Source organism: Lepidochelys kempii, chromosome 5 (assembly GCF_965140285.1).
Source record: "Lepidochelys kempii isolate rLepKem1 chromosome 5, rLepKem1.hap1, whole genome shotgun sequence".
Lineage (NCBI taxonomy): Eukaryota > Metazoa > Chordata > Testudines > Cheloniidae > Lepidochelys > Lepidochelys kempii.
Window position 1 is genome coordinate 52245366 of NC_136384.1, and position 12344 is coordinate 52257709.

At 38.0% G+C, this 12344-nt stretch overlaps 1 protein-coding gene across 7 annotated transcripts in view; it reads right to left on the reverse strand.

Moving 5' to 3' along the window:
- The window catches only part of SSBP2 (single stranded DNA binding protein 2), a 273547-nt gene that overhangs the window by 151248 nt on the left and 109955 nt on the right, over nucleotides 1-12344 (reverse strand). The window contains exon 1 of one of the 7 annotated variants that reach the window (XM_073344394.2): nucleotides 7682-8722. The exons of the other annotated variants lie outside the window; for them this stretch is intronic. Coding sequence (XP_073200495.1) covers nucleotides 7682-7711 — 30 coding nt within the window. The 5' untranslated portion in view covers nucleotides 7712-8722. Of the gene's footprint in view, nucleotides 1-7681; nucleotides 8723-12344 lie in introns of those variants that run through there. 7 annotated transcript variants of the gene reach the window in all.

The window sequence follows — 12344 nt, forward strand, 5'->3', positions numbered from 1 at the left end:
TTCAGTTCTGAACACAAGAAAATCTTGTAGTATGTGCACAAGCCTGCTTCAGCTCTGAGCATACACAACCCCTCAATCATTAATAATTCAATAAGTTAGGCTACCACCACTATCAAATATTGTACGTAAAATCACTGGAAAATTAACCTCCTCCAATAAACTACTCTCTAAGCATCTAAATGTGTAAAAATGAGAATAATTTAAAATTGCTTTATAACTTTTATCCTTAGAAAATATAGTTCACTGCACAATATTTTCTGCAGTTGTAAACTATTTGGCACAGATGAGTATCCTCACTAAAACAAGAAAAAAACAATACTGTTTCTACATTAAATATGCATGATGCAAGAAACATTTGATGTTATCAACAAGGATATGTATGAATAAGTATAATCCCCCTTTTGGACGGAGACAAATGTTCAGCAGCAGGCTCAGAAATCTTACTCTCAAAACGCAAGTAAACGTGCATGCTGTGTTAGTGTTAACAATAGTTTTAATGTTAGATCCTAATATAAAATTTGCATTCCCACTTATCTTGAAAACTCCACTACTAAGTAGTGCTTTTTTATTCTCTTGAAGATACACAGTATTGCACACTCTGCATCTAAAATTAGAATCTCATTCACTGTCTGGGTGCAAAAAGAAGGAAGCAGAAGGAAGCACTCCAGAATGCACCTGCTGCTGCTTCTGTTGCTGCTAACTCTCATAGGGACTTCAGAGGACTCCTTTTATCCTACCCTCTTCATCACAAGTTACTGTAAACACTGTACACTGACCGGTGACCACCATATTTTTCAATATTAGTTACACAGAGACTGTTTGAAAATTAAAGGTCTTGAGAAACATATTTTGAAAATGTTTATTAACAGAATAAATAAGTCTCACATAAAATTCACATATTATGGATGAATGTTAGACTAAAAACTAATTCTCCATAAGTTACTGTTATACTTTCACTGTCAAGGTTTTCTATTTGAAACCCATATTTTGAATTTAATTAGAAAGCAGTTGTGTCCCTTGTGTGTGTTATATAAATAATATACCTTGCTGGATTTTTGGTGCTATTTATTAGAGATGGACAAAAGTCAGAATTTCTGTTTTGTGGGAAATTTCAACTTTTTGACATCTCTTTCCATTCCAAATTTGAGTAAGAACAAATATTTTCATGAAATTATCATTTTGATTTTTTTTTAAAGATCTATTTTCATTTTACATTATTTCATGATATCTCAGTAGTATTAGGGCATAATGCAATGTCAGATTATGACATAATGTTTTATTATGTAAAAATAAAACAAAAAAACCTAAGGGCAGCTGCTACTTAGTACACACTGAGACTTCTTATCTTATTTTATAGATCAAAGAGACTCCTGTTTGTATTATAATGAAACAATTTGATACTTCTGCAAAATGGACATTTTCAATACTGTAAAATAATAATAATGTTCTAATACTGTAAAATTGACCACTCAGCAGAGCAGTTAAAATAATAATAATAATGTTCTAATACTGTAAAATGGACCAAGCAGCAAAGCAGTTAATATATTGTCTTACACATATGTAAATTAGATCGTTCAAATGGGTTGTATGGGATAGGGGGTGAGTGGTATGCATGTAAGGAATAGAGAGATGACAGACTGTGGGTGATATACTGAAGGGCAGGATTGAGGGAACTACTTGGAAGGATATAGCTAGTGGTTCTCAAACTGTAGGTAGGAACCCCAGAGTGGGTCATAACTCCATTTTAATGGGGTCACCGTGGCTGGCATTAGACTTGCTGGGACCCAGGGCTGGGGTCAAAGTGTGAGGTGCCCAAGGTGGTGGGACTCGGGCTTTGTCTTCCCCCACACAAACCCTGGGCAGTGGGCCTTGGGTGGGCTCAGGCTTCTGTCCCCCCTCTGTTGTAATTTTTGTTGTCAGAAAGGGGTGACAGTGCAATGAAGTTTGAGAGTCCCTGATATAGCTGACTGAGGGGTAGGAATAAGGGAATGGGGGAAGGAGTATACAAAAAGTAGGAGGGGAGAGAGAAACAAGAGGACAAAACAGAAGATTCAGAACAGGAGCTAAAACAGAAGACAAGGAGAAAGCAACAAGGGAGAGACAGATATAAAAAAAGCCATTTTGCCAAAATAGTATCTTTCATCAGTCACAGACGAGAGTTGCTAACTCAAGAAAAGCCAGCTGAGACACTGAGAAGTGCAGGAGTGATAGAAAAGAGCAAATTATTTGACAAAGCAGAAAGTATAAAAAATAAAAGATAATCAGAGACAAATAGAAAGAAGAGATAAAGATGTCATTTCTTGGAGGCACTTAAATGCTATTAGATGTTGTGTCCGTATTTGTAGGCGAATAATCTGATTTTAGATTCAAATCTAAAAACTTAGATTTTTCCTTTGGCATCTAATCCTTCCGCATTTCTCCCTTTGCTGCCTTCCTCACGATTATTCCTAAATCAACTCCAAAGGCTCTGCCTACATCACACGGTGGCAGGACTCTCCAATTGACTCCCTAGTGGACTCTCCTTTAATTATTTCAACATGTGGGCCCAGAGATCCTACATTTTAAACATTATCACTGATTTATAAAACAAAGACTACAAAGATGACAATATAGCCCCAAAATGGAAGAGACTGGCCAGATCTCTGGGCCTGCTCCATCCTCTTTGCACTATTATGGTACACGGGAATTACCATACTGGATTAAATGTGATATCCATCTAATTCAGTATCCTGATACAGGGGCCAGTATCTTCAGAGTAAGCTGTAAGAAGCACACAAAGGCAGATGTGGTATAATATGCTCCCCACATTAGCTTTCATCCTAATCTCTAATAATTAGAGATTGGTTTAAACCAGTGGTGGGCAAACTTTTTTGCCTGCGGTCCACATCTGGGTATGGAAACTGTATGGCAGGCCATGAATGCTCACGAAATTGGGGTAGGGAATGCGGAAGTGGGTGAGGGCTCCGGCTAGGGGTGAGGGCTCTGGGGTGGGGCCAGAAATGAGAAGTTCAGGGTGCAGGAGGGAGCTGAGGGCTGAGACAGGGGGTTAGGGGGTGGGGGCTCTGTGGTAGGGCTGGGGATGAGGGGTTTGGGGGCTACAGGCTGGGGATGAGGGCTGGGGCAGGGTGTGGGGTGTGGGAGAGAATGAGGGCCCCAGCTGTGGGTGTGGGCTCTGGGAGGGGCTGGGGATGAGGGGTTTGGGGTGCAGGAGGGGCTCCAGGTTGGGATCCAAGGGTTTGGTGGGCGGGAGGGGGTTCAGGTCTGAGGCAGGGGGTTGGAGCATGGGGGAGGGCTCAGGGGTGCAGGCTCTAGTCGGCGCCTACCTCAAGCAGCTCCCGGAAGCAGCAGCATGTCCCCCCACCGGCTCCTACATGGAAGCGTAGCCAGGCGGCTCTGCATGCTGCCTGGTCAGCAGGCACCGCCCCTGCAGCTCCCATTGGCTGCAGTTCCTGGCAGTGTGCAGAGCCTTCTGACTACCCCATGCATAGGAGCCGGAGAGGGCACATGCCAGTTGCTTCCCAGGAGCCGCAGCACGCACAGAGTGGGGCAAGCCTGGCGGGAGCATGAGGGCTGATGGGCCGGATGCAGCCCGTGGGCCATAGTTTGCCCACCTGTGCTTCAAAACCTGAAAAATTAGGTTTAATATCCCTTTTAAAACTTTTGATAGCTGTAATTATAACTCTGGATATTCCTGGACAATCAATTTTTAGTCTCAACAAAACTTCCTATAGCAATATATTCCACAATCTATAATACGTTGTGTGAAAAATATTTCCTTTTGTCAGTTTTGAATTTGCCACCTTTTAATTTCATTTACTGTCCTCTTGTTTAACTGTTAGACTGTAGAGCGAATACCATTCCTTATCTTATATGCGTCTATTGTATTTGCTCTTATTTATCTCCTTTCTAAAGTAAACAATCCCAATCTTTTCAATCTCTCTTCAAATGAGAGTTTTTCCATCTTCTCTAAATCCCCTATAGTTCTGCAATCTCCTTTTTTGAGATGGGTGATTAGGACTGCACACAGTATTCCAGATGGCTTTATAATATTTTCCATATTGCTCTCCATCCCATTACTTATGCATCCTAACTTCATTTGCTTTTTGAATCAAAGCTGCACATTGAGCTGAGGTCCTCATTGAGCTGTCTACGAAGATGTGCAGTTCCTTTTCCTAAACCTATACAGTTCATTATCACAGGAAAAGAAGTACCATTATCTGCAATTTACAGATGGGGAACTGAAGCACAGAGAAATTAAGTGACTTGCCCATCGTGACACAGGAAATCTGTGGCAGAGCTGGAAGTAGAGCCCAGATTTCCCTAGTACCTTAACTACTTGACTATCCTTCCTATCCTGGCTTTCCCCAGATTTGGAGGGAGGCAGGGGAAGAGGGAAAAGGAAATAGTATTATCATGAGTATCTTGATCCATGAGACCAATGTGTCTTTCATCAGCAATTTTAGAGTGATGGGAGAGGAGTTCAAAACTCATTAACATATATGAGAATTTTATATCACGGGTAGCAGCCACTTCAGTGCTCTCCTTTATGGCTTATAACATTTATAATTTTGCCACTGAAGGAACTTAATTAAACTGATCCTCAGACTGCTTATAAAGAACTATGGTAACTTTCACTTCCTTTTTGTACTGTTTGAATTTATTTTTCCTAGTCTTCTGTTAAAGAAATGCTAGACAATCTGTGCTAGTTCATAGTTTTTATTCTGTATGTAACATGACAAATACACATTATTTTGATTACATGAAATTATATCATGTTGACTTAAAAGGCACAAAGACCATTTAACTATTAGTGTATATATATATATATATATGAATTGGAAAAGCAAGAACAATTTAGTGTTTCTCCTATTTCCTATTTGTAGAATACTATTTTATCTTTATAAAACTGGTCCTATGAAAATCTATGTTTTATTTTATTGCATATGTCTATGCCTATTAGTTATAATGTTGAAAGTGACTTCTTGGCAATAAAAGTACTTGTTGATAAAATTTCTTAAATAATTAATAAAATATACCCAAAAAAATCTCTGCTGAGAGGAAATCTCTTCCTATGCCTGCATCTAAATTTACATTGATATCCTTGAATCATATCTGTTTCTATATTTAGCAAGTACAAGTACCTGCACGACTGAAGGAAGTAAGTGCATGATTGTCTTGATGTCTTCAAAACGCCCTCTCTGTTACAGAGTGACTATAATGTGATGACTGAAGAATGGATAGGTGTGTACTCTCCTCTCTAATATGGCAGTAATTAGAACTAGTGGGAACTTTGTAAAAATTCATGGAGATGTGGCCATGGCAAATGGGAGAGCTGAGTAATGGAAATGACACTGGCACAGTAAGCAAATCTGAGCAATCTCCGGTGGCAGATCTTGATGGGAATATAAAAATATTCCTCTTTGAGATCCATCGTTTTAGTTCAATCAAGGATCTTTGAACGGCCATTTCCTTTTTCTACCTGTCTCAGGTACATTCATTCTTGGTCAAAATGCCTTTCACCTAACTACTCTGAGTTCTTAGACATGGTGAGCCTTGCACTGTACATTGGGCTTGGTGTTCATAAGGAATAAGCTGGAATGTTCTCTGAGTTTACCTCTCCTTTAATATCTATTCAATCCTCCACTCCTAACTGAAGTCCTCCTTAATTATGTGAATGAATAGAACGCCCCAAAAATTTATTTAGGTCTATATTTCCTTTTTGTTTTGTTTCATTATTTAGAAAACAAGGCTTGTTTCTCCACTTCTTCCTCACCATACCTAAGAGTTCACAATTCTCCACTAGAGTATTTAAAAGCTATCAGTTATTGCTTAGATTGGGAGTCAGGGCCTCCAATCTCCTGGGTTAAGGGGCCTCCTAAAATGGCACTGGCTATAATAGAATGACCTGTGAAACTAAGTACATAGGGAGAAATCAAATAAAGGAGTAAACTAATGAAGTGTTTTGTAATAAAAATGCCATCCCTTATCTTTCGAAGAGCTATTTTCCATGAATTCATCTATCTAGAGTAAGATTGACTTCGAGTAACATGTTGGAAATGATGACTGAGATTAAGTAATTCTTTTGTAAGGAGTAGTAATTCTTGTGCTATCTTTGTGTTAGCTGATATTTAGGATAGGAATTCACCATCAGATTGTATCACAGTTAACTAAAGAGGTCACTGCTCAAAATGGTACACAATCAGTCTTGTTTGTTTGTATCATGAAGAATTTTGGTCTGTTAAATCTTCTGGATCTGTTGAGGCATTTCTATTCTGCTTGGATAAGAGCTTCCAAATCTGCCTGGAGAGGGACATAAGCTTGTTTATTAGTGCTGAATGGAAAATACTTTGTCATTTATTTATTCTCTTTTTTTCCTGTAATGCATATGAGGATGAACATCCAGGGTACTAAAATAACTCAACCATTGTTTCAAAAAACAAACACATACACCTTGGGGGGAATGATCTTTCTTGAATTTCTTCCTTAGAGCCATCTAGATCTGATTCTGAGACTTCTCTTTCTGCTGATGATGACAGAGGATGAGATGCACTCTCTTTCTTTTTTATATTTTGGATTTTTTCTTTGATCTTGCTTGAGGACATGCTCTGTCTATAAGATTTTTTTTTTAATGCTTTTACTTTCTGAGTATCAGGGTTTCTGTCTTGTTAGCATCATTCATCCTTGCTGGAAGACAAGAGCAAGTTAACCTGCGATTGTGAATTGTACATGTATGTTGTATCTCAGTATGGCACAATGGAGTTTTGGACACAGTGGAATTTAGTTAAGAGGCAGATAGTTTACATTGTTTGGGGGTTAGTTTGCATTCTCAGGAAACAACAGAGTCAGTTTGTTTCCTGTATTTGGAGTTGGAGTGAAAGTAACAGTCAAAGACTCCGCAGACAAACAGTTCTTCTCTCTAGAATAAGATTGACTGAAGTGCTATCTAATCAGAACATTTGAAGCTGCAATGAAGGAATTAGACAGGAAGTTAGTAGAATTTATATAGGTGAAGATCTACGGTATTAGAATTGTAATAATTTAAAAATAGAGAAATAAATGGTCAGTGGTTTGATCTTTTATAAATCTTTGCCTTTTAGAGTCATATCCATAGAGGGCAGCTATCAAGATTTTTTCTGAAGTGTCTGAAGGCATCTAATATCTTTGTCAACTGGTTAAACCTAAACATAAATTTATTCTAACCTTTCAGGAAACCATTACAATTGCTGCCATAATATAAGCATATGCTGACAACAACAAACTGTAAATATAATATCCTAACAGAAATACATCTCACTGTGTAACAGTTAAGGATGCTCAAGGTGCATCAACCCATACATTAAAAAAGTCAATTAAGTTATATTAAATACAATATACAGCAAGTAATCAACAGCTTATAGAAAGCACCGTCTTCATATGGCCTCATTAAACACAGCTGTGTCAGCCATCACACTCGAACAAACATCCCATCAAAACACCCTTAATTCTACATCTGTAGTGGTGCCAGTCTACAATCTACAATTCTTATTCACGGAATTAAAGATTTTTATGTCTCTACTTTAAAATTTTTGTTATTTTTGGATCTAGTATTTTTTATAAAGAGTATAAGAATTTCACAGACTATGCTATGCCACAGGCTATTTTAATTTATTTATTTATATTAAAACAATATAGGGAACCATACTTTCATCTTCTCTTCATTGTCTTTCGACATAAGGCCTCAGTTATTCTGTTGTCTAAGGCAACTGCAATATTAAAATATAAATAGACACTTTCTCATCACAATCTTTGGTCTCTTCATCTACTTTATAAAATATTCTGTGTTTATATTATTTGAATATATGCTAGCAAATATACATAGCTGGAAAACAGTATTAAAGTGTTTTTCCAGACTTCTAGACTAGTGTTACTTACAATTCCCAATTCTAAATATCAAAATGTAATCCAAACAATGCCCACTTGGTTGGCTGTGTAGCTGCCTGGTTAAATAGATGGCCGCTCCCTCCCACACATTATTACTGTGTTCCTATTTAAGTGCTCAATAGTTTTTAGAACTCTGCATATTATTATTTAGGCATGTAATAGTTTTAACATATTGTTAAATGTTTATGCTGAAATTTATGCAAGCGTAACTGTTTGTCAAGTTAGACATGCAACTATCAGTTAGGGAGCGTGCAGCTGCCCCTTAATTTTGAAAATTTTTGCCTTCAATACTTTTCCATCATTTCTCTCTCTCTCTCTCTCTCTCTCACACACACACACACACACACACACACTTGCTGCAAACATTTTATCAGTTTCACTACAATACAACTAAGTAGTGAAGTATTTGGTAAAAAGGAACTAAGAGACCTCAAATACTACAAATTTTATTAAGGTTTCAGAGTAGCAGCCGTGTTAGTCTGTATTCGCAAAAAGAAAAGGAGTACTTGTGGCACCTTAGAGACTAACAAATTTATTTGAGCATAAGCTTTCATGAGCTACAGCTCACTTAATTTTATTAAGGAACTACAAATAACAACCACTTTCTATTTAAAGAATTGTCTACTATACCTTGAAATTTTAGTTTATAATACAAAGTGCAGCTGATATGTTAATCTTTTCAGGAAGGCTATCCATATACTACTGGTATCCATCCTTTGATGAGTAGAGAGTTAAAGAAACCCCTATGACAACCCAGTTCATGTTTCTTCTTCCCCCTTCCCACCTCCAGAGCCCAGCCGGTTGTGCCAGACACCCACAACCCCTCCCCTCCAGAGCCCACCTGCGCCCCCCCCAGCCAATACACCCAAACCCCCTCCTCCCCAGAGCCCAACCTCGCCCCCACCCCAAGCCCAGATGCCCACACCCCACCCCCAGAGCCCAACCCAGCCACAGGGCCCTCCGGCCCAGATACCCATATCCCCTCCCTTCCCAGAACCCAGCTGCGGGGCCCTCCCTTGCCCAGACACCCGTCCCCCTCACCCCACAGAGCCCAGGGATCCAGAGGGAGAAACAGCCTGATGCTGGGTGCCAGGCTTGGGCAGAGTTTCCTGCGTGCCACCCTCTCCTTCCCTAAGGGCATGCTTGGAACTGCAGCTGCCAGGAACCCTCTAGCTCCCTCTCCCTCCCACGAGCAGGTTCTTCTATATGTGAGCTGAGTCCAATGGCTCCTAGTGGTAGCTAGAAGCACTACAGCCCATTTCTGTGGGGGAAAGGAAATTCTGCACGCACTAAGTTAATTTCTGCAAAATTCTGCATTGCACAGAGGCACAGAATTCCCCCAGGAGTAATTTTCAAAGAAAGGTTAACATAATAGTGACACCTTTCTGGATGTTATAGAGAGTGAGTTTATTTTGTTTAGTGTTATTTAATTAAACCATACTAAAAAGTAGTAGAAAAAAGTTTGTTGTAATTAAACACTCAGTCCATATTTGCAAATATTTGAAGTAGGAGGAAAACATTTTTCGTTACTTGGCTCTGAATATGGGAACTATTTCTAAGTTTCTTCCATTCCTTCCCAACTAAGGCAGCTTCTGTAATACAAAAAACCCTTGACAATATTAAACTGCGAACTGCTGAGCAACTAGAACAAAGAATATTGACAACATTTTTTAGGTCCCAAAAGAGTACATTTAAAAATCAAGTAACTGGAAATGAGAGTTGAACCAATTCTATGGTTCATCAAACATATGCAATAATATGTTGATTCTAATGCAGTTACAGGCAATGAATCTGAATGCCTGTCAGGTCAAAATTAAAAATTAAAGCAGAGGTCTTGGCGTGTCAGGAAGGGAAGTTGTTTTCTGAAGCACTCAGTAGTGCTAGAAGGGGTTCAGAAGGAAGGCATAACAGCATCACAAGGTCTGTCATGTGAAGAAATATGCAGGGTTGCATCTTTGCCTATAGCAACTGAGAATCAAAAGAGAATGTTAAAGAATTTCCAATTAAAAAATTTAAAAAAAGAGTACAGTATCACTTAGCTATGAGGGAGCTCCAGAACAATGGCAACAATGGGTTGAGAAAAAGAGGAAGAGAAGAATCTGGCAAGAAAAAAATTGCATATTTCATCTAGACTAATCTCTGTTTTGGCAGGGACATTTTGGATAGTTAAAGAGAGCAATATTTCAGTCTTGCGTCTATCGTTTCTGTGTACTATATATTAAATGGTACGATTAAGTGTGAAAATAAAAGAAAAAAGGGAGAACTAGATGGCTCATGGGATTGCTAGTGGCATACAGAGCCTCAAGATCACAGATTCAATCTGACCCGGGTTGGTAGTGATTCAAAGTTGATCCTATCTGATGGATACTCGGAGGCTTATGGGAAATGAGTTCATTGTATTAGTCCAGGGGGGTGAAGGGACATCTCTCCACTGTACAGGAAAACTGACACATAAGGTTCTAATTGGCATCCTTGTTAACAGTCTCAGAGAGGTCAAAAATTGAATGGGCATTAAGATATAGGCAAAGTATAAAAGAAAGCAGACATTTAACACTGCTAAATATGGAATAAAAATACAGCAACCGAAGATTCTACCGTGGGGTGTTCTGATTTTTTTTGTTTGGTCTCACATGGACAAAGAAACTCAGACACTAGAATTTTAAATTCCAAAACTTCAATAAGAAGTTAACTTTGTTGAATTAATGCAAACAAGGAACTGGGATGGATTTTGGCATGTAAGAAATATGTCAATTAGGTATAGGCTTTTGAGAAAAATGGTCCTGAGGAGCAATTGCCAAATCTAAATTGGAGCAAGAATTACTACTTTTGACAATTTATTCCCCAATAAATCATTATATCTGAAAACTATTGTTCAATATAGGTCACCCTCCCCAATACTCTTTAACGTAAAAATATTTCACACACACACATAAATCCAATTTAACATACACTGTTAGTCTTCAGGAGGAAAAGAGAACTACTGAATGACTGAAATGTCTTGATTCACTGCTGCAATGAAATAACAAAACCAACCAACACTAAGAATTTAACAGGAAGCTCTCCTAATGGACTAGCACATCTCTACAGTATATACCTAGGCAGAGAACCAAGGTCAGGAATTTACAGATTCTAGATTACTGGAAATTTTGTATTTTATGAAACTGAGGGTGAAAGCTGTTTATGATTTCCACTCCCTTCTGGTACTTGATCCATAAAGCAACATGAAAATGACTGCTCCAGATACAGACATTTGATTGACTTCCCAAAGAGAAGCAAGATGTCAAAGTGACAGTAGTTGTCAAGGGAAGACTAGAAATCAGACTCTGTTACAGTATGCAAGTCTAGCAGTGAAAGACTCCCCCATGTACGGAAAGGTACATGGGTTAAATAACTAGGCCATATGCTCACTAATCACACCAGGAAAGGAAATACTAGATAACGAAACACCTCTAGGTCTACATTTAAAAATAACACCAAAAGAAAAAAAAAGAAAAGAAAAAAGAAACTTTTAACAGTGTATTTCAAAGGTTTTCTGTTTGGGTTTTTAATTTTTTTAAACCTTACATAAAGTGTATTTTGCCAAATGCCCGAAACAGAAAGAGTAAGAGAGATGGCTGGCACATAGCAAACAATCATAAACCCATTCCTTGGTTTAGGTCTCACAATGTCACAGTTGACTAACTCTCACTTCCTAATGTTTCCCTAGAAGGAACCATGCTGTTCCATCACCGGCGCCTCAGAGACTGCTGGATCACAAATCTGATCCATAGAGAGTCAGATAACAGGTGGAATTTAAAAACTGTATATGATGAGATTTTGACAAAGCTTTTTAAAATATATTTTATAACATTTAGGCTATTAAAATAATAATAGTAAATTAAGTTTGGAATAACTTAGGTGCTGCTGAATGCCTTTTATCCTTGCCAATTGATACTACTGATCAACTAATCAGGCATTGTCACAACACATTTTTCACAATAGGCAAGGGCAACTTTGGCGTCCAATGAACCAATTATCCACAATGAACCAATTATGCAAGTCAATCCAATTACAATGCTATGAATAGCATCAAATTCACCTATGTAACAAATGAAGGCAACATTTTTTTTTGCCATTAAAAGAGAACACTTTCAAAACATACAAAACACTTAAAGTTTTTAAAACATTAAATCATGGATAAAATTATAGGAAAACAACTATCAGAACTTTTAAAATAATTCTGCTGTAACCAAAAACACATTTTTAAAGATATATTACTGACTCTTTCTTTCGCTCTAGAAAAACAGTTGTCGGCTTTTCAAATCAAGCACAATTATTTAACAGATTTTTTTTTTGTGATTTAAAAAACAAGTAAAACCTCAAATGGAATTTAAAAAATATTATTTTTGAAGTTATCCTCAAACACTACATTATTCAGCTGCACT